This window comes from Leptidea sinapis, chromosome 44 (assembly GCF_905404315.1).
Source record: "Leptidea sinapis chromosome 44, ilLepSina1.1, whole genome shotgun sequence".
In the NCBI taxonomy this organism is placed as follows: domain Eukaryota; kingdom Metazoa; phylum Arthropoda; class Insecta; order Lepidoptera; family Pieridae; genus Leptidea; species Leptidea sinapis.
This window is the reverse complement of record NC_066308.1, coordinates 1,712,267-1,735,301: the sequence shown is the minus strand read 5'-3', so window position 1 is coordinate 1,735,301 and position 23,035 is coordinate 1,712,267. Positions and strand designations below refer to the sequence as shown.

General features: G+C 39.0%; 2 protein-coding genes across 4 annotated transcripts in view; both read right to left on the bottom strand.

Moving 5' to 3' along the window:
* Positions 1-6,148: 6,148 nt before the first annotated feature.
* Positions 6,149-8,599, bottom strand: LOC126977341 (uncharacterized). The gene is made up of 2 exons (XM_050826110.1): positions 8,066-8,599; positions 6,149-7,808 (listed from the first exon to the last, which is right to left on the bottom strand). Exons 1-2 carry the CDS (start codon positions 8,502-8,504, stop codon positions 7,069-7,071), a joined length of 1,179 nt encoding a protein of 392 aa, XP_050682067.1. The 5' UTR covers positions 8,505-8,599; the 3' UTR covers positions 6,149-7,068.
* Positions 8,600-18,803: 10,204 nt separating this feature from the next.
* LOC126977205 (DC-STAMP domain-containing protein 2-like) overlaps positions 18,804-23,035 on the bottom strand; it is a 53,710-nt gene continuing 49,478 nt past the window's right edge. For all 3 annotated transcript variants that reach the window (XM_050825916.1, XM_050825917.1, XM_050825918.1), the window contains exons 28-30: positions 21,659-21,707; positions 21,210-21,250; positions 18,804-20,106 (exon numbers count right to left, since the gene is read on the bottom strand). In XM_050825916.1, the coding sequence (XP_050681873.1) occupies positions 20,026-20,106; positions 21,210-21,250; positions 21,659-21,707 (171 nt within the window). In that variant the 3' untranslated portion in view covers positions 18,804-20,025. The remainder of the gene's footprint in view (positions 20,107-21,209; positions 21,251-21,658; positions 21,708-23,035) is intronic.

Sequence of the window (23,035 nt, the reverse complement as noted above, 5' to 3'; positions counted from 1 at the left end):
CCGCCCATTATAGGCACTAAATGAAACACACACACTTCCAGTTAGGCTTATATTTGAACAAATACTTACCTGAGAGAGAGGACATACCTTCTAAGTAAGCATAACCTTTTTATTATTAACATATATTTTCATCTTTATTCCATGAATTTTGACAGTTGTGAAATCATGATTCTCCACGAAGTATTGTGCCACCATAAAACTATCTACCCTTGGCAGATTTCACAAAACCACTTGTTAGAAATCCTTCTACATTCTACACAGTTTCACTTTAGTGTGATCCGATATAAACAATTATTTATATTATTTATGTTAAATACAAACACACTATAGGTAATAGGCGAACAAAACGTTAAAAAAACGAGTTCCATACTTACTCAATACTTTACCAGAGGACATAAGACGTGAGCCTACACTTGCTTATTTTAAAAGTTTATTAAAAATACACTTGTTAAATACGTTGTAACCATTTACGTAAAGTAATTGTATTAATATAACCTAATTTAATAATTTATCAGCTATGTTTATATAAAGCGAGTTTCCTGCAGACAAACTGTGTAAGCAGTTTTGCGGGGATTGGTGTAAATGAAATTGTAACTTTTATGAATAAATACATTACATACATACATACAAGGACGATTTAAACAAAATTAACAAGACGCGCGTAATCACCGGACCGAGCACCGCACCGTATCGCAGTCGCGGGCTGAACGGGGGTGTGACGTCATATTATGAGCGCGCGTAATCTCAGAAATTCAAAAAAAGGCTTAAACTTCTCGTCGTTATAACTTTGTAAATGCTGCATGTGTTGAAGGGAAATAAAAACTAATGCAATGTACATGATCTACGCTCTGATGTTAGGTGTATCATTGAGAGTAATATTTGGACATTTTGGGTTCCCCATTCTGTGAGAAAGAAATACATTCAAAGTCTGCATAGGCTTTTGCTACTATTTTATATTGTATTAATTATTTTCTTTATGGAAGAACAAAGTGCCAATGGGTCACCTGTAGCCCTATTCTCGTAACAAAAGGAGAATAAGAATGAAGCGACCTTCGGTTAACAGGTTAAATTTAGTATTCTTCTTGTAACAAAAAATTGCTGCTTAAGTTTGGTTTGGTGGTACGGTAATCGTATTATACGTATTAGTAGGTAGAACAATATTAGTGACTTCAAGAGACCTTTACGTCCAAATGTCGATGACGCACGGCTCCTATCATGATAGGAATATACCAATCTAGATGTCCAGACAAGGATAGGATCGGAATTTAACGTCAATGTTAGTAATTATTACCGTCACTCAAGTCGTTAAGGTACTCATATTATATCTGATAGAAATATAGAAATATCATTTATTCTATTCATTCCATTATAAATATAAATTGGCTGTATAAGCTAAAAGGCATAAGCCTTACATAGTGTCAAGTTTATTAAGAAAGGCTGTCACTGGCTGTCAAAACTATCTGTCACTTCCTTAACAATGAATTCGCAGCTCATAAAATGTGAATTTTCTAATCTTTTAATTTATTCATTTATTCTGAAAATATATTGTCGCAAAATGTCATAGCGCGTTTGATTTTCAACGGTCTGCACACTCGTTCGTTCCCGAACTTCCATTGCCAGCTCATACGCCATACCAATGTTAATAATATCATCCTGGAAACACCGTACAAGGAAGCTCATTCCATAGTTTGGTAATTGGTTGTACGTGGAAGAGATTTCCTTGAAAACCGCACTTTAGAGGAAAGCCAAACATCAATATAATATGTAGATATGGCTTGATGTATTGTCGTGATCTATTTATGACCCCCTTTTTTTCAAACTAATTTTGTTTTGCCTTTCAGATGACTGCGGAATTGTGGCGGATGTCAGCAGCTTAGCAAAACTCTCTAAAAAAATAACGATTCACTAGATTATAATACGATACATGCAGTCAATGATAGATTGACAGATGACGGGTTTAATCTTCCACAAATGTATCCATATTATTTAACATTGTGTGGTTCTTAATGACGTTTATGGTGTTCCGATATGTTTGACTACTTTGGATGACGCTATCAATTTGGTCACTTTGGGTGAATCGATGTACATAATATGGTAACGGTGGTGTTGCCGTGTTTTTGAATACAATGGGCGACGCTATATTGTTGACGCTGACTGTACTAATGTGTTTAAGGTTTTCGAATTCCTATTATGTACATTTTTTCTACGCTTTCCTGCTTATAAAACTTATGTGGGCCGCTTTTGTTTTGAAAAAAGCTAGCTTTTTGTTGAATAATGTAAACAATAGAAACTTCCATAATTTTTACAATTTTATCTAAAGTAGGGTCAGACTTTTTTAGCGGTTTTTTAAAGTGAAACTTTTATTATATCGTCTCAAACTTTTTCGTCTGTGTGTTGAGTGTCGCGTGACGGTCGGGCGGCGCCTATAGTGCGCAGCAGCTACACGGTGTAGTGTATAGACTATTACTCAATTGTGCTAGTGCTCTACGCTATTGAGTTTGCTTTTAATCGACTTCAAAAAGGAGGAGGTTATCAATTCGATCGGTATTTTTTTTATGTATGTACACCGATTACTCTGAGATTTATGATCTGATTTACGTGATTTTTCTTTAGTTTGACGAAGAATAGTAGTTTTCATTTTATGAACATTTTTTAAGAAATTTTTTGTTTATGTCTATGATATAATTGTTTTTGTGTACGGCTTTTTTAGGAGTTTTCATTCAGGTTGATTATCAATTATAATTATTAAAAAAAAACTACTTAGATTTAAAAAATCCGACTTCAAAATCTGAAAAGTATCAAATAACTAAAAATTAAATTTAATACAACTTTACCTTTAATATTAATAAAATACTATTATTTGTATGTGCTATATATTGATAGCTTTGAAGTCGGTGCCAAGCAAAATGTAATAGTAAGTACCTACACTCGCCACGCGTGACTTTAAGCGGGATAGCTTCGTCTAGAACAAAACAATCCAAGCGGATAGACACGCGTCGCCAGACAACCTTAATAATTACAGTAAGTAAATTGTTTATAATATTAAGTTTTATTTAGTTAAGCGCTTGACACCGACTTAAAACCTATCAATAGGTAGCATATATAAATAATAGCATTTTATTAATATTAAAGGTAAAGGTGTATTAAATTAAATTTTTAGTTATTTGATACTTTTTAGTTTTTGAAGTCGGTTTTTTTAATCGTAGTTTTTTTCATTATTATTTCCCATCATCATTCCAATTTTCCAAGTTTAAAATTAAGGTTGATAAAACGATTTTTATACGCTTAATGGAATATTATTCCAAAAACTTTTAGTTAATTGTCTATAATGTGAAAAAAAGTGTCACTTTTACCGTGGTTCATAAAACCACACAATCCTTTTTTTTATCTTTACCTACAGATTGTATATCGATTATTACTAATGAGTGTAGTAATTGTATATTACTAAAACCAATGTAAAAGTTACTAATTACTAATATAATAGCTACTTAAGCAGCACATGTAATACGAAAAAACAAAACTCGACTGCTACAGACATTTCCAATGGTATAATGCCTTAGGATATTAACGCTCTTAGAATATTAACGCTACAGAAGTAGCTTCGATAACTTCATTACAAATAGAAAGGACAAGCGGTATACAACTTAGGCTGAGATATAACGAGACAAAGCTATTGATCTTGCTTCTTTATCGGGTAACCCATTTATTTATTTGGCCCAACGTCAAACTTTGGGGCAAACAAACAAAGGGGTTGGACTTAGTATCTCGTAGCACGAATTAGGAGGTAAAAAATATTGTAGTTGGTAGAGCTTTAGTCCATTATACTAAAAAATGGAATAAAATTAGGACGAACAGGTTTATTGGAACCAAATAAAAATGCAAGAATTATTTATTATATATAAATATATCATATTGATTTGCAGAAAAATACGCAATTAATTTATTACTTTTTAGTGCATATAATATTGGAAAAATATTTTGAAGTTGTTTCGTTGTTTTTTGTAAATTTTTTAAATTGGAACTTTTATTACATCGACTCAAACTTTTTCATCTGTGTGTTGCATGTGGCGTGACGGTCGGGTGACGCCTATAGTTAGCAGCAGCTGACCGTGTAGTATAAAGACTTTTACTCATTTGTGCCAGTGCTCCACGCTTTTTTGTTTGTTTTTGTCAGTGTCTAATTTAAATGTTGTTATTTATTAAAGTGAAACTATTATTTGCTTTAATAAAGTTTCACTTTTACCGTAGTTTTATTAAACCACACAATCCTTTTTTTAGATTTTTAAGGAATCTGAAGTACACCAACTGCTCATATGAGACAGCGCTGTTTAATGAAACCAAGTCAAGAAGTCAGGAAGATACTCCTATCTCAATAGAGGAAATCTACCTAGGGGACAATTTCAAAGGAGACTTGCGAAGAGTGCAAAAATAGATAGAACATTGCGTCATGGTCCAATGCAGCAACGAACGTAAGCGCATTGCAATACGAGTACAGAAAGTTAGTAATTCTGCTACAGATAATGAGTAAAGTAAGTAATCCGTTAAGGGGTTCCATTAATCATCATATTCGACCACGATTACTTGAGTATAACGACGTTACGGTAGATGATTCGAATATCCGGATAGCATATAAAAATTCGGCTGAGTATCGTTAATTTGCCCCTAAGAATTGAGGTGTTTGTTATTTTTAATTTGTGATGAATACCATAAACTTAATTAAACTCTCGTAAAACTACCTTGAAGTATATCCTTTCCAATAAAAAAAAACATCAAATCGGTTGGCGTGATATTGAATTATTCATCCATTTGTCGCACAAATACTTAATGCAAATTTAAGGCTTATATAGTTTTCTCATGTTGCCATGTCTCATGGTTGTAAGAACTAGACCAAATTAAAATGGGACCGGACACGGAGAGCACCATCTTTCAAAAATAAAAAAAAAGAATTATCAAAATTGGTTAGATGAAAGTTCTTTTCATTATATGCTTTTCATTATTATATTTAATTCACTTACATTCCGAATCTTCTGTTGAGTATTGAAGGATTGGCGAATAGGCTTAGTTCTGCAGCATATGCGGTTAAGAAAATCAGACGGTTAACTGACATAGATACGGCGAGATTAGTATACTTTAGTTATTTTCATAGTATTATGTCCTATGGTATATTGTTATGGGGCAGTGCGGCCGATATTAATACTATCTTTGTGCTGCAGAAGAGGGCTATTCGCGCGATTTATAACCTAGGTCCTAAAGAATCATTAAGAGAAAAATTTAAAGAAATAAACATTTCGACTGTTGCTTCTCAATACATTTTTGATAATGTTTTGTATGTTCATAAGCACATTGAGGAATTTTCTAGAAACTGTGACATTCATAATGTTAACACGAGGAACAAACATAAACTTGTTATGCCTACTACTCGGTTGGGTCGAGTTAGTAAGTCTTTTGTTGGTCGATGTATATGCTTCTACAATATGATCCCAGAAAATGTACAAAACAAATGTGTTACGAAATTTAAAAGAATTGTTAAAAAACGTTTGTGTGGGAAAGGTTATTATAGCATAAACGATTTCCTTAATGACACCACGGACTGGGATTAAAGCGAACACCCTCAGGCTCTTTAATTATTAATGTTTATTGTACGATATTACATTGTAATCCATATTTTATATAAAAAAAAAAGCCCGCTGAGTTTCTTGTGCCCATTCTTCTCAGGTCTGAGGCAGTCTCTTTTGAATGGGTGGTAGATTTTGACGTTCAATAAGTGACGGCGCAGGCACTAGGATCATCCGAAGGGAAACAAACCTTGCCCCAAGGGTAGGATGCAAAAAAGGAACGCATCCTATCCCAATCTGCTGACTAGTAGTGCCAAACGCGGCGGGTCGCTGGTGGTCTGCGACGTTGGCGTCGGATAGGCACTACACTCCTGACCAGGCAATGGTCGGACGTTCCGAGAGGGGCGTCGACAAAGACCTGGTAACCATCGGGATGTGTAGTCAGCAGAAGATCTAATAAGGACGGCATGTGGCTATCCACATCCGGCAGCCGCATTAATATTTTGTCATTTCTGTACGTTAATCTATGATCGGCTTGGCGGCAATCGGCGTTGTCATGGCGACATATTTATTTTGTTAGATAAATAATGAAATCAAATAAAATATTATAATTCATGATTTCTTAACTATGGTATGTAATCCTATGATTTTTTTTTTCACTTTCGTAATTAGTGCATCTTCCCATAACACAAGACGACATTTTAAGGTTGTACCTATATGAAATTGTAAGCAATTCTGTCAACAATAAACGCGTGTGTACCGTTTTCGTATCGAGAGAGAGCCTACGACCAAAGGAACCAATTGACTCCATTTAGGGGATTAATATTCGGCGCGCTAGTGACATATCTACCTATTATAATATTATAATATCACTGTTAGTACCCAAATTTTAGATATGTCAACCATCAATGAAAACCAAATTTGCATTTCTTCAATCAATCATTAATCATCAATTATTCAAAACGTACCTACAATCAAAATGCTTATTTGTCACATTAATACAAATAGACATCTATACATACCAATACGTAATTCTTATAGGTGGATTGGAAAAAATGAGATAAAAAAAACTCAACAGATCCCTTATTGAAATGGGATTCCTTGCGTGGTATTTCCAGAACGATACGATTTGGGTACCTTCAAAAAAAGTGCGTGCACCTTCCTAAAAAGCTGGCAACGGTAAAAAATGTGGACGGTGATGATCAATTATTAGCATCAGGTGACCCGTACGCGCAATTGTCCTCACTCTTCACAGCACAATTGCCTATAATCCTCGCTTATTATGAGATGTTCCATGTATTGGAGAAACGGTTTAGTGACGGTAGATGTTTATTTAATAAGCAGTGGCTAGTAATGGTCCTAGATTGTGCTCAAATAAAGGGATAAGGTGTTTGCAGGACAGATCACCTATGTTGAGAGCAATGTAGGCAAGTCGACATTAGTATAGTTATTCAATTTATTTTTGTACTGATTTTTGTGTATTTTTGTTAAATATATTCCAATGGATATTTTATTAGTAATAGAGGAAACCAAGTTCCACGTCAAAAGCCTTTCTATCAGTTTTTTTCGCACTTCTCCTAGCATCGACCAAGTCGTTCAATTCAGGATGTGACCTCATTAACATTCTCAAATCTTTCCTGTTAATCGTGCCATTTACAATTATATCTCTGAATGTTGAGTTCGAGATATATTCCTTATTCATTGCTCTTATTTCATCGAGCCGTTTCTGCAACGCTGCATCGATATTAATCATCTCCATTTCATGAAGCTCCTTTACCGACTTACGATCCTTCTTATGTTTTTTCTTCAAGTACTTAATAAATTTCTTTAATTGCTTAGTTTTCTTCTTTCTGGCGCTTGTGCCATTCCTGAATGATCTGTTCAATATTTTTGTAATTTCATTTATTATTTTCCTTATTGTACGTTTTATTGCACGCTTCCGTTTTATTCTCTGCCTTCTACGTCTTTTCTGATCTCTTCTTTTTTTACGTCGGTTGCTTTCTTTAGTTCCCCTGTCTCTATTCTTTTTTTCGTCGGAACTAGTAGCTAAACTTGAGGCCGTAAAGGATACATCGAAGCCGGCGTTTAGGTCGTAGTTAGAAACAAGCAACGCACAGCAAATAAATTTCGTTCGGCCGCAAAAATAATCACCTCGATAAATTCTGTATTCAGCTTCACATTCAAGTGGTAGCATGCAAGATCCCCACGGGGAGTCGTGCTGGTTTGGATCGCCGCAGGGCACTCCCCAGGGTCCTATAGAAAGGTAATTAATTAAGTAAATGTCAACTATTGTATTATTCTAATATTAATAATTTGCTTTTTCCACTACCAATTAACAAGATTCGAAATAAAAATCCAATATTAAAATACTTTAGATAATTTTCATTTCTTCCTGTATTTCATAATGACTTATAGAATTTTGTTTAATTTAACGCTTAAAATCTTAACGAGTTGAAAATTCGATATTCGAATTTCTTAATCAATTATTATTAACAATTAATTGGACTTACTTGCAGCTACCATATTTACTGTATCCCCCTTTGGTAGTGTCGAATTTATCGCCTCCAACTTTTTCATAAGCCAATGTTCTTTCCATTCGTCCTTCCAGTTTTGACCTTCTATACTGGAGCTAGAAACACTGTCTGATTCATCATTAGAATATGCTTTCCTACGCCCGTTTCGACCCCAGGGTAAATTTAAATCTCTACCTAACTTTTGCATTTCATATTTAGGAATTTTAGGAAGTGCTGGCAAATGTTCATCACTGTATTTTTTTGTTTTAAGTGATCGAATTAGATTTGCTTTACTTCTTGCAACTTTAATATCTTCTGCACTAGTCTGTGTATTTTCATTATCGAGAAAATGTTCATTCTCCTTAAATTTGGAAAATATTGATGAATTCACAGCTGTTAAAGATAGTATTAGAGCGACTAAAACAGCTTGATTCATTATGAGAACCTACATTTCGCTTTATTCTATGAACCTATTCAATATTTTTCGCATTTCAATACGATATTGATCAAATAATAAAATAACAATATCAGATAATAGTTTATGACTCTGTTGTAAAACTATAATTTTCTTGAGTTATAGCTTGTATTAGAAATATTCTGATTTTTCTTTAGTAAAATCAGAATCTTCTATATATATAAAAATGAATTGCTGTTCGTTAGTCTCGCTAAAACTCGATAACGGCTGGACCGATTTGGCAAATTTAGGTCTTGAATTATTTGTGGAAATCCAGAGAAGGTTTAAAAGATGAATAAATAGGAAAATGCTGCTAAATTAAATAAAAACAACAAATTTGTTTTTCCTTTGATGTGTACATAATTTTTATGAGAGAATTTATTGACGCACGGTTTGACAGTTCTGCTGTGAAACAATTTCATTACGACAGCAGGGTGTATATTTTACGAAGTAATTTTTGATGTTATGATATATTATTGACAAATTCATATTTTTATTTTAAACATTATTTTATTTATTATATACAGAACAACGTCCGTCGGGTCAGCTAGTCGCTTATAAAAAGCATAATTTTAAGCCAAATTTCAAATAGAGATAATAATGTTCAAATCTCGTCGACATACCTACTAATAAGCTTAGGCGAAACAAACACGCTATCTGAATTCGAAGTCATTTCGCGGTACACTAACGTCATTTTGATGGGCAGATAATGCTATCCGGATATCTGAGTTCTGAGAGGTCAAGTAATTGTTGTAGTCGAATATGATGATCAATGGAACTCCTTAACGACTTACAGTAAGGGTGCGATCTGTGGCAGAATTTCTGTCTGTAATCAAATTGCAAAGCGCTTACTTTCATTGCTGCATTGCGATTTAGTAGATCTATACATATTTAGACAAATTATATTGACACGGGAGTGGGTCAGGGATTGGAAATAATACTCCGCTTATAGGAACGAGTCTTTATTTGCGTTCACTTTTTCTGAACTTGCACTTCGCCGGTCTGCCGCTGTTCCTCTTGTGGGCGGCGGTACCTTCAACGCGTCACACTGCACCGAACACTACTTCTCTTCTGTCTTCTTCTTCTTAGAACACTTCCACTTTTCACTACTTCTTCTTTTCTTCTTCTTCTTCTTTACACTTTCGAGTCAGAACTAGAACTGCTCTAGGCCACGCTTAGTACGGCTTATATACCCCCGGATCCATTCTATTTTCAAAATGATTCTCCCATACCATCTTTAAATTTAAATTGTACTAGAAAATTCTTTTAACTATTTTTATCCTGCTTACACATTTTCCATCCCTTTTTTTCTGTTCGATTTGATCCTGAACTAACTAGAAATTTCCTTTAACTTCACAAAACCCAAAAAAATCCATACACTGGTAGGTGTATCGAACCCGGGTCTACAGCGTCTAAAGTAAACACTTTTCCGCTGAGCTACGAGTAATGCTGACGGAGCTGTTGAAATTAACAATGTCTTGAAGTTTGACAACTCTCGTCATATACTTCGAAGGGTTGCTACGCAACACTGCCCCCTCCCAAGACATGATCGTCCCGATCATCGTTGCTTCCGTAGTACTTAGCCACCCGATCGACATGTACGATTTTCGGGGGACTTCGAGGGGTACGCTGGATCCTGAGAGTCACATAATTTATCATTATGATTACTTTGTATGGTCCCTCCCAACTTGGTTGGAGCTTCGGAGACTTCCCCTTGCGCCTTACAGGATTGTGTAATCAAATCAGGGTTCCCTCTTCAAAACCAGGAATATTAGCTCTTCGATCGTAGCGGGTCTTCATCCGTTGACTTGCCTTAAGCCCAGTTGTTCTAATTTCCTCGTAGATGTCAACCATCTTTTTCCGTAACTCATCCACATATTCTGTTATACTTTTCGGAGTATCCGGTGGACAGCCTGAGAGTAAATCAGCTGGCAATTTCAATTCCATTCCAAAATTGGCGTACGCAGGAGTCACCGTTGTCGTCTCGTGTATTGCGCTTCTATACGACATAAGAAACAGTGGAATGTACTCATCCCAGTTATCCTGATGACTGTCCACTACTTTTGCCAGATGTCGCTCCAATGTTTGGTTAAACCTCTCCACCATCCCGTCCGACTGTGGATGATATGGCGTAGTTCTGGTCTTATGGATTCCCAAGATCTTGCAAACTTCTTGAAATACTTGTGATTCGAAGTTCCGCCCTTGGTCACTGTGCAACTCCAAAGGCACACCGAATCTGCAGAAAACTTCATTCACCAGCTTCGTCGCAACGGTAATTGCTTCTTGATTCGGTAGAGCAAATGCTTCCGGCCACTTCGTGAAATAATCCATCACCACCATTATGTAAGGGTTTCCAGATTTGGTGACTGGGAACTGTCCGGCCATATCCAGAGCTACTCTTTCCCACGGAGCCCCAACATTGTACAACTTCATAGCTCCTCTGCTTCTGGTCTGAGGTCCTTTGACAGCAGCACAACTCTTACATTTTCGGCACCAGTCTTCCACATCATCACGGCAATGCAACCAGTAAAATCGTTCTTTAATTTTTGTGAGAGTTCTTCTTATTCCCAAATGTCCACCTGAAGAACCATCGTGATAAGCTCTCAGGATCTCGTTCACCTTCTCCCTGGGAACGACCAGTTGCAGATGGCAATCCTTTCCTTGCGGGGTTTCCCATTTACGGCAGAGCAACCCGTCATGCATCACCAAACTGTTCCATTGTGCCCAGAGACTCTTGGTAGCCGTACTGTGTCTAGCCACTTCAGACCATTTTGGTTTAAATGATCCACTTGCTAGCCAATGTAAAAGTGGTTGAAGATTCTAATCATTTTCCTGAGCTCTCCTCATTGCATCGTTGCTCCAGTTCTCGTCGATCGAATCTGTTCTGATCAGCCGGATCATAAAATTCTCTTTCTCCTCCTGACGAATGCAATATTTGCATTCCATCGGACAAGGTCTTCTAGATAACGCATCTGCATTTCCATGACTTTTTCCTCCTCGATGCTCGATTTCAAAGTCATACTCTTGAAGTTGCTCAATCCATCTGGACACTTGTCCTTCCGGATTCTTGAATTCTAGTAACCACTTCAAGGCGTCATGATCAGTCCTTACGAGGAATTTGCGACCCAACAAGTACTTTTTGAAATGTCTTCACCACGGCCAGTAACTCCCTACGAGTTACACAGTAGTTTCTCTCCGGCTTTGATAAAGATTTGCTAAAGTATGCAATTACAACTTCTTGACCTCCTCTCTTCTGAGATAGTACTCCACCAATTCCAGTGTTGCTAGCATCAGCATCCACTATGAATCTTCCCTCTGTGTCAGGATATCCGAGGATAGGAGATTCACATAGTCTTTTCTTCAACTCTAAGAAAGCTTGTTCACATTCTTCATCCCAAAAAAGGCTCTTTTCTCCTCCGTCAGTCGATGTAAGGGCCTAGCAACATCGGAAAACCCTTTCACAAAGCGTCGATAATAAGAGCATAGTCCTAGAAATGCTCTCACATGTGTCTTTTCTGTCGGCGTCGGCCAGTCTTTGACAGCACTTATCTTGGCAGGATCCGTCGCAACGCCTTGCTCCGAGATAACGTGCCCCAAGTAAGCACCTGACGTTGAAAGAAGGAACATTTCTTTGGACTCAACTTCAAGTTGGCACCCTGCAGTTTTGTGAAGACTTTTTCGAGCTTCTTAAGATGATCTTCAAAACTTCGTCCCATAATGATTATGTCATCCAAGTAGACAAGGCAGGTTTCTCCCAACATACCTGCCAGCACATGCTCCATCAACCTTTCGAAAGTAGCTGGGGCGTTGCATAATCCGAAAGGCATTGTTTTGAACTGCCATAACCCTTTTCCGGTTGAAAAAGCCGCCTTCTCCTTGTCTTTAGGGTCCAGATCGACTTGCCAGTAGCCACTTTTCAAATCAAGAGTAGAGAACCACGTCATGCCACAAAGTGAATCTAATGTGTCATCGATTCTTGGCAATGGGTAACTGTCTTTCTTAGTTACATCGTTGAAACGCCCGATAGTCCACACAAAATCTAGTTGATCCATCCTTCTTCTTCACCAGAACCACTGGAGAACACCATGGACTCGATGACGGTTCTATCAAACCATTTTCTTTCATATCCCGAATCATGTCTTCCACTTCTTGTTCACGTGCAAACGGAATACGTCTTGGTCTTTGCCTTATCGGAACAGTGTCTCCTGTGTCGATCTTGTGTTTCACCAAACCAGTTCTTCCGATGTCCCCGTCGTTCTTCAAGAACATCCCGGCGTAGCGTAGCAGGAAATTTCTCGCTTTTATTAACTGTAGCTTGGTAAGATTGTCCTTACAGGCATCCAGAAGTTTCTGTATGTTCACATCCTGGCTTGCAGCTACGGTCTTCCTCCCTTCTTCACACTTTCTTAACCAAGCTATCTCCTCACAACCTCCTATCACTGTTCCTTTCCTAATGATTTGCTTGTCCTCATGAGGGTTAAACACGGGAACCATCGCAATTTGGGAGTTTCCCACAACAGTCCTGGCTGGGATCCATTTCGTGTCCGATGTGTCTCTTTCTATTAAGGCGCATTTACAAGGTCTTCCTCTGTCATCTCTTGGCAGGACTACCGGGATTAGGGTCTGCGATCTCGGATTTAAAGTAGTGTCTCGTAAGCACAACACTTTCCCAAAAGTTCCGCCTTTTATTGGAATTTCTTCACCTCCATGCTTCAATACACCATGTTTCATGTTAATCGTACACTGACGATTTCGAAGAAAATCCAACCCAATGATGCAGTCATCTGTGATATCTGCGATTACCACTTTTTGCCAGTACAACGTATTACCGATTTTCACGGCCACGATCTTTTCTCCCTGGACTGGTATGCGCGGGCCGGTAGCTGTTGTGAGTGTTAAGTTTGCATTTTCTCGCATATGTCGTCTTCCGATGCTCTCTAGTCTTCTTTGGCTAACGACTGTACGTGAGGCTCCCGTATCCAAAGTGAAACGGCAAGTTTTTCCATTTATAATTCCCTCTATAACTAAAGTGTTTCCGTTACATGTCTGCTTAACGAAGATCCTTGGGGCTTTGCTTCTACCAGCCAGCGCTCACCCCACTGCCTTGGCCTTTTCTAGTTTTCCTGCTGCTCCAGCAATGATGTTGAGACCGCCGCATCCTTCCTACCTTGCGTTATGCTCTCACACCTGGGGCAAGTGCTCCTAATGTGTCCTCGCTCCCCACACCCATAGCATACTGGGCTATAAGCTTGCCTTCGGCTGGAATCTGCTGGTACAATTTTGCGGAGTCTCAACCCCCGAGAATCGTGGCGAACTGCTTCCACTTCCAACGCATGTGCCACCGCTTCCTTCAAGCTAGTATGATGACTCAGTCGTACGGCTGCTCTTACTTCGGCGTCCCGTATTCCATCGATGAACACTTGGAGCAACATTTCTTCTATTGCAGTTGGCGACGACTGATATGCTTTACGCACTAGCTTCTCAGCTTCGAGGGACCACTGCTGCAGAGTTTCGTTGGCCCTTTGACTGCGGTCCTTAAGCTGCGCTCGATACACATGCTCAAGGTGTTTATCGCCATAACGTGCCTCCAACGCGTTAAGAAGGTCCGTATAGGTTACTTCCTCCTTCCCAGCGCCGAGTGCTTCCAATACGGAAATTGTTTTATCACGGAGCGCTAGTGTGAGGGCAGAGTGTGCTTCTAGGTCACTCCAACCACTTGCTCTTCTGACCGTCTCTAATTGTAGCTTGAAGGCGGCCCAGGAAGACTTGCCGTCGTAGGGGGATACTTTCAAACTTCTGGTCGATGTGATTCCGCAGGTGACTCCTGGGTTGGCTGAAGGACCCCCACACACGACCTTCCTATTGAGCTGATGAATAGTTGCTTCCATCTCCCCCATCTTCCTTTCCACAGTGTCTATCCGGGCGATCTCCTTTTCTACAGTGTCAATCCTGGCGATCTCCTTTTCTACAGCGTCAATCCGGGCGGAGTTTTTCTGCACCACTGATAAAATTTCCTTGGAGAGGCCTTCATGCAGACCTCGCAGCTGCTCCTCCTGTCGACGTGCTTGCTCTTCCTGCAAGGCTCGCAGCTGCTCCTCCTGTCAACGCACTTGCTCCTCCTGTCGGAGCGCTTGTTCCTCTTGCAAGCCCCGCAGCTGCTCCTCCTGTCGGCGCGCTTGCTCCTCCTGTCGGCGCGCTTGCTCTTCCTGTCGGCGCACTTGCTCCTCCTGTCGGCGCGCTTGTTCCTCTTGCAAGCCCCGCAGCTGCTCCTCCTGTCGGCGCGCTTGCTCTTCCTGTCGGCGCGCTTGCTCCTCCTGTCGGCGCGCTTGTTCCTCTTGCAAGCTCCGCAGCTGCTCCTCCTGTCGGCGCGCTTGCTTTTGCATCATGGCGGCCATCTGCTGCATGAGCGCGCTGATGTCTACGGCAGGAACCTGCGGTGCTGACACGATCGCACTGAGTCCAGAGCCGGATGCTTGTTGTGACTCGTCCTCTGCCGCTGCAGCTGCTCCCGCTCGCGTGGTCACTCCCTTCTCGTTCCTGGGCACTAATGGCATCTTTCCAATCCCACTTCTGACACCAATTGACACGGGAGTGGGTCAGGGATTGGAAATAATACTCCGCTTATAGGAACGAGTCTTTATTTGCGTTCACTTTTTCTGAACTTGCACTTCGCCGGTCTGCCGCTGATCCTCTTGTGGGCGGCGGTACCTTCAACGCGTCACACTGCACCGAACACTACTTCTCTTCTGTCTTCTTCTTCTTAGAACACTTCCACTTTTCACTACTTCTTCTTTTCTTCTTCTTCTTCTTTACACTTTCGAGTCAGAACTAGAACTGCTCTAGGCCACGCTTAGTACGGCTTATATACCCCCGGATCCGTTCTATTTTCAAAATGATTCTCCCATACCATCTTTAAATTTAAATTGTACTAGAAAATTCTTTTAACTATTTTTATCCTGCTTACACATTTTCCATCCCTTTTTTTCTGTTCGATTTGATCCTGAACTAACTAGAAATTTCCTTTAACTTCACAAAACCCAAAAAAATCCATACACTGGTAGGTGTATCGAACCCGGGTCTACAGCGTCTAAAGTAAACACTTTTCCGCTGAACTACGAGTAATGCTGACGGAGCTGTTGAAATTAACAATGTCTTGAAGTTTGACAACTCTCGTCATATACTTCGAAGGGTTGCTACGCAACAATATATATAAAAAATAAATTTTAACAAAAAACAACCGAATTCAAAAAACACTTCCAAAACAATAGATATTATAATATGCACCAAAATGTATAAAGATAATTGCGTATTCTTATACCATCTAATTAATTAATCTAAATCTAGTTACCTTATTGTTATTTTGGAGTCGCTGTCAGTCAAGGTAGGTTTGTAACTATATATAAAGTTATAGGTGAGATGTGCTTGAGTCACACGCCTGACGTGAGGAGGCGAGAGGCGAGAGCGGGCCGCGGCAGGAGGACACCGATTCAAAAAATAACAATAATCGTAACTAGAATTAGATTAATTAGTTTGTATAAAATACGCAATTATTTTTATACTATTTAGTGCATATTATAATATCTATATATGAATATAAGTGTTTTTGAAGTTGGTTGTTTTTTTGTTACATTTTTTTTATGGTGGCTACAGGATTCTCCCATAACTCGAACCATAATGCCGATGGTGCAAATTTTGATTGTATATTCTCTATTTCATCATTATATATAATATGTGTTCCAGATATTACATCATAAGAAAATATTTAAAAGTTTTCTTAAAAATTCTACAGATTTTATGTTTGCGATTGCTGTGGTATGGCTTGGTATGCTTATTCTCTGAACGAATGAGTACAATATTAGGTTTAGGTTTAAAGTTAAGTTAAAAGTTAATATTGAATTTTAAATAATAATTATCGTATTATCGTATTGAACAGAAAATTTTCAGACAACTCGCCAAAGAGGATGTAAGTATTACGTAATAAGGGGCGGGACTGCCTAAGTAAAAATTGAAATTTACTTTAGTATGAAACGTGCATTTGATATAAGATTGAAATAGTAATAAAAATATTATAGCGACGAAAGGAAGTAGATTTCGGCTATCTTCGTTACAAGATTATAGCTGTCATGTGTCAATCTATCAATGTCTGTCCGTTTCATACAATCGCTTTTTTCGTAGAGAATTTCGCTAGGCTGCAACTAGCGATATACTTTTTAGCAATACAATAAAATTAACAATTTTATATAAAACTTGTGGACCCGACAGACGTTGTCCCTTGAAAGTGGGAGAGTCACGCTGCCGTCTTATGACGTCAGCACAATCGGGCCAGACTCGTCCGGGCTACTTACCACACTCGCACAGAATACCGGCGTAAAGTAGCGGCCTAGCGCCGCTATATATATATATATATATATATATATATAGCGGATATATATATATATATATTAGATCTTCTGCTGACTACACATCCCGATGGTTACCAGGTCTCTGTCGACGCCCCTCTCGGAACGTCCGACCATTGCCTGGTCAGGAGTGTAGTGCCTATCCGACGCCAACGTAGCAGACCACCGACCCGCGCGTTTGGCACTACAAGTCAGCAGATTGGGATAGGATGCGTTCCTTTTTTGCATCCTACCCTTGAGGCAAGGTTTGTTTCCCTTCAGATGATCCTAGTGCCTGCGCCGTTGCAGTAGCCGATGTGATACTGCAGGGCATGGATATTTTTATACCAAAAGCCCTGGTTCGATGCGTCAGTTAGAGCAGCATCTGACTGCAAAAAACAGGCGTATCGAACCTGGATTGCGGCGCTGGACTCAAACGATCCGAACTGCAAAGTTCTGAAGAGGAAATATAACCGTGCCTCTAGATTTTTTTAAGCGGCAAATCGCCCGTGAGAAATTGAAGTACATCGTCAAAGTTGGCGAGCAGCTTTCCAGTTACCCGACCGGAACACGCAAGTTCTGGTCATTGTCGAAAGCTGCTCTTGGTAACTTCAACCAGCCGTCCATGCCGCCGTTGCACATGAAGAATGACACCCTGGCCCATAAAGCACGGCAAAAGAGAAAGCCGATTTCCTGTGCACTCTTTTTGCCTCCAATTCGACTCTTGACGACAACGGAAAAATACTGCCGACCATGATGACACCGCGGTGTCAGAGCTCTATGCCTGAAGTACAGTTCAGAAAGAAAACTGTTAGGCGAGCTCTGTTTTCGTTGGACGTCAGGAAGTCGAGCGGGCCGGATGGCATTTCTCCAATCGTTCTTAGAACGTGTGCCCCTGAGTTGACGCCGGTGCTAACGCGTTTATTCCGGCACTCTTATTCCAAAGGCGTAGTCCCTGACTCATGGAAGTCAGCCCTTGTCCCCCCGATCCCAAAAAAGGAGACAGTTCGGATCCGGAAAACTACAGGCCTATTGCTATTACCTCCCTACTCTCCAAAATCATGAATTTGTGTCTTCTATCGAGTCCTCTCTCGAGAAGGTCGCGGAATGGGGTAAGTTGAACATTGTCCAATTTAACCCCCAGAAGACTCAAGTTTGCGCATTTACCACAAAGAAAAACCCATTTGCCGTATTACCGCTCTTCGACAACACTTCCCTTAAAGCCTCGCCTAGTATCGGAATACTGGGTCTCGAAATCTCGAGCGATTGTCAATTCCTTGTTCATCTGGAAGGCAAAGCCAAATTGGCTTCGACTCACTAATATAGACATGAGCAGGAGAATTATATTATATAGATGGAATTGAGAATCTATTTAATCTCAAATTCATTGGAACACACAAAAAAATCATCAAATTCGGTCCAGCCGTTTAGGAGGAGTTCAGTTACAACAGACGCACAAAAGAAATATGTATATTAAAATATTTACCATCCATAAAACGGATGAAAGTTGCTTCTTAATCGGTTCCTCTACTACAAGTATACCTAAGCGAACCGGCACTCTCGCGGGCGCACGGTACGGTTTAGATCGGCGTGATTTTGGCGGTCGCGCAGCATTCTGTCAATGAGTATTATTTTACGTGTACCAATAGATTGCTTATAATTAGGTTAATTTGAGTGAATGTATCAGAAAGCTATTGAAACAAGTTATAAGACCATGTAAAATAAACCATCTTATAAACAAAATAAGGGCCAGAACTTGGTGAGTGAATAGTGTGCCGTACGGCACTTTAGATTTTGGCGTATCTGAAAAATCTAGTGCCTTGGGGCACTGCCGATTTGGGAAGGTTAATAAAAAAGGAAATTTATTACACAGATTTTTATTACACAAACAAGCCAAGCCAAGCCAAGAAAAACCTCGAAAATAATATAGGTAATATTAAGTATTATCAACAATAATTATTCTCTAACATTAGATATAGACGTACGTATAATGCAATAAAAGATCTCACATCGTACGTGGTACAACCGTGTACGACTAACTTACCTACTTAAGTAATTAGTATATTCCAAAAAGGTAATATTTATATTTTCTACAATTCAATCCATCGTAACAAAATATATGTATGCATACGTGTATCTCATGTTTTCTGGTACTTTTGAAAAAAAAAATAACTTCTAAAAATTCACCAAGAAATAATTCTTCATGTCAAGAAGATAATAAGAATGAGATCTATAGAACGTACTGAGACTTTGCTCAGACTTTACTTACGTAAAAAATTCAACTGAGTGTGAATTTAGCATACATAATCTTTGATTTCGTTTTTATCACTGACCTCTACAAATAGGTACCACTGGACAGGCTGTTCCATATGTTTGACAGCAAAATTTTTTGTGCACTCGCGAGCGTCCAGAGAACTAATTTTAACGTATAATACAAATGGCTACGAGTGAAGCGTACAAGTCTAGGAAAAATTATTGCATTTTGAATTAATTTCGTTCGTTTTCCGTGGTATTTATACTTCAAGTATGTAATAAAGTACACAATTTTTTTTTGTAAATAGTTTCCCACCATCTATCAATATTTGCGGAGGTTGTCATCACTAGTTTTAGTACCGCAGACTCTCGCTACATGGCGAACAGCGCCAAAATAGCGAATATCGTACAGGCACAAAAGCAATTTGACAGCCGTCAGTCCAGAGGCTTAAAGCGGAGGTCAGTGGTTTTTATAGTCATTTGACAGTTGAAATTATGCTGAGCTTATGCTAAGACAGCCCAATACAAAAGCCTAGATCACGTTTTATCACACTCAGCAAGGTATTAAAGTCTAAGTCTACCCTCTACAGATCTCAGCCTTAGATTTAAACGTAAGGCAATTCTTATTTAACAGACGTTCACCCAATAGATAATCAGTGATCAGGAACTCTTGAAAAATAGTTTAGAAAAGCTTAATCACATTGTAATATCGTTGTCAATAATTAAACACGGCCAGTATTAAGTACCAACATCATGTATCTAAATAATTTAAATACGAAAAGCACGTTTAAGTTAAGACCCCCCTCTCTTATGAAAGCGACATCAAAGAAGGAGCTTCATGGAAAGTAGTTTACTGTAAGAACTCATATGATCTATGGTTGATGATGTGTTACATTGCTCTTGCTCCGAGTTGTTTCTTGCGACCGGGTATTCTGACTGTGTGTCCGGAAATGCTGCAAAAACATATTTTGTTTTAAAACTCTTAGGATTTTTTTGACCGTGGTAATGTAAAAAAAAACGCTATCAAACATGCTAATCTTTCATTCTAGCAGGCTGCGTCTGCCATTGTACTTTCGTTCAGTTCAAGTAAAATTCAATGATGTTATTGATGTAAAAGTCCTTTAGAATCGTTGTGATTTGAAACTCGATGAAACGAAAAAGCGAGACGATAAACATATAGACAAAACAGGTCAGGATTGAGAGCATGAGATCGTGTACTAAATATTAAATTGTTTTATTTTTGTTGTTTAGTTTTTTTATATTGTTTTAAATAATCCAAATTTTTTCTGTGTTAAAAAATATATCTACAGTTATATATTGTATATAATATACTAAACTGTTTTCAATAACCGCAATTATTTTTATGTTTTATAAAAATAAGGGACGAGACGAGTAGGACGTTCAGCTGATGGAAATTGATACGCCTAGCCTTATTACCCTATTACATTGCAGTGCCGCTCAGAATTCTTTAAACCCAAAAATTCTGAGCGGCACTACAATTATTGCGCTCGTAACCTTGATACATAAGATATTAAGTCTCATTTGCCCAGTAATTTCACTAGCTATGGCGCCCTTCAAACCGAAACACAGTAATGTTTACACATTACTGCTTGACGGCAGAAAAAGGCGCCGTTATGGTACCCATCAACTAGCCGGCATCCTGTGCAAAGTAGCCTCCCACTAGTGGAATGTATTTGTAAATATACAGTTTACATGAAGCGACTGTTAATTTTTTCAATAATTTTCAATGAGTATTTTAATCAGGAACTTTTCAGAAGTTTCACTTCTACCATGTGTGACTTGCACACACACATATATTTTTTTTATTTAATTATAACCATCACACCTAAAGAGTTTATTATTACCTGACTTGGGAAGCTATTTTATGATCTCCTTGGTGTCAAAATTTTTGAAATAGTTGCTTGAGAATACTAAAGTTGGAGAATATGTGTGTTTGGATTTTTTTCAAACAATATAATTATTTCTTTATATTTCTAAAAAAATACTTTTTAGATGACCATTACTTTGATATTCATCTAAGAAAATAGTTACTTACCTTTGTACGAGATGGTTCATCCAATCTTTTTGTTTTTCGACCTGTAAACATTGTTTTAAATTTAATTTACTTACTAAATAATTCTTTGAAAATAAAAGTGGGGTTGATGCGTTATAACTTTTTATGTATCGTTTGTAAGGTGGTGATATTGGTAATTTACTCTTGTAAAATTTTCAAAACATGTAATACAACCATTCTTCAAGATGAAGGACGTAACGTTTGAGTGTTATTATTAATGTGCTTAGATTTTAATGGGGCTGACATGTACATAGCTATAAAAGCCCATAAATAATTAATAAAGGAAAAAAGAAGAAATAGATTATCATTGCAACCATATGTGCGTCTGTTAAGTTCTCCAGGAAGTAGGAAACTAATTTGGGACCATTTTTGAAATCAAAGTTGAACGACGCGTAGTTAGATCTATCGGAGTAAGGTATCAAATTACTTACTTTTGCGAGCTTTCGGCCTACCAGCTGTAAATTTTTCGCCATCTTTCGACTGAAAGCAACAAATAATTCATCATAGTTTTGATTCTATTTCATTTGAAAGCAATGAAACACGATTTATATCATCAACAGATGTCCACTGAACTCCATGACTGTATCATCTTTATCATTTCACACTTCACCAAATTTTTTAATAGTACGAACTATCAAAGTACTAATTCAATTATTTTCCCTCGAACTTAACTAAGATTTGCTGTAAGTAGTTATTTATTTCTCGACTGCCCAACGGCTTTTATCTAAAGTTCGATTCAGGCAGGCAACGCGAACACACGTGCCGCGTTATCTGTCCTCCTTCGAATATTTTTATTACCTGCGTTATCGCACTATCTGCTCAGGCCACCTGGGCTAACTATTGTTATCGCGCGCTATTGTTCGGGACTCTTTGAGTCTCGCACCTGTTACGTTCCTTCGCGGAATGTAGCTTAGTTATTATCTGTGTTAATTACCCGGTTTTACGATCGTGTTAGTTAGCACCTGTGCTGTGTTTCGCGATTCTGCACGCTAATCGTGTGTGTTTGTGATTTGCAGTTCGTGCCGTGTGTTCTCCGCGGGGGCCTGCACAGCGTGCATCGGGGTTCCGGCCCAGCCAGTCTACATCCAGCAAAGGTAAGTCTTAGGCTTAATTATTATTATTAATTTCTTTTAATTTTTGCATATTTCATTATTATTAATATTGTTTATTAATGTGCAAGTGTACAACTTAACTATAGTTGTCCACTTAATTATTATATTCCCCCTCTGCCTGACCCGGGCAGCGGGGGTTGCTGCCCGCCCAACCTAGTTAATAAATATGACAACCATGGCTTCACCAATGGTTCCCGACGAGGGCTTCTTCAGCGCTCTCTTAGATAAGTTATTTTCGGAGGAGATCGCTCCGCTAATGAAAGCAACAATCAACGAGACAGTGGATGCCGCTATCAAAGCGAAATCCAACAAATATAACTCATCGTCTGACGTTTCGGGTTCCGACGGGGAATCCGAAATGGAACTAGGTAATGACTCCGACGCAAGCTCCGTAGCTTCGGTCAAACCAAGGAAAGTGATCACCCGATCAGCCCGTCCGCCTGTCCTTCAGGCGTACTTTGACATGCAGGCGACCCCTAAGGTCCCCGCGGTCAGTCCTGACCGCACGGAAGCCCCTCAGGCTTCCAGTGCTTCACCGGCCCAGCCGGAAACCGCTCTACCGTCGAGAGCGGAGAGTGTCGCGTCAGATGCTGACGGCTTCATCACCGTCAGTCGCAAGAAGAAGCGCGGTCGCGAATCGCCTTCTCTTGATGGCACACCCGCCAAGAAAGCCGCGGCCATGACTGGCTCCACTCC

Coding starts and splice junctions, on each gene's coding strand:
- LOC126977341 (XM_050826110.1), bottom strand. CDS start 8,504: ATGAATCAAGCTGTTTTAGTCGCTCTAATACTATCTTTAACAGCTGTG. Junction 7,809..8,065: donor AGTAAATATGGTAGCTGCAA/GTAAGTCCAATT, acceptor ACCTTTCTATAG/GACCCTGGGGAGTGCCCTGC.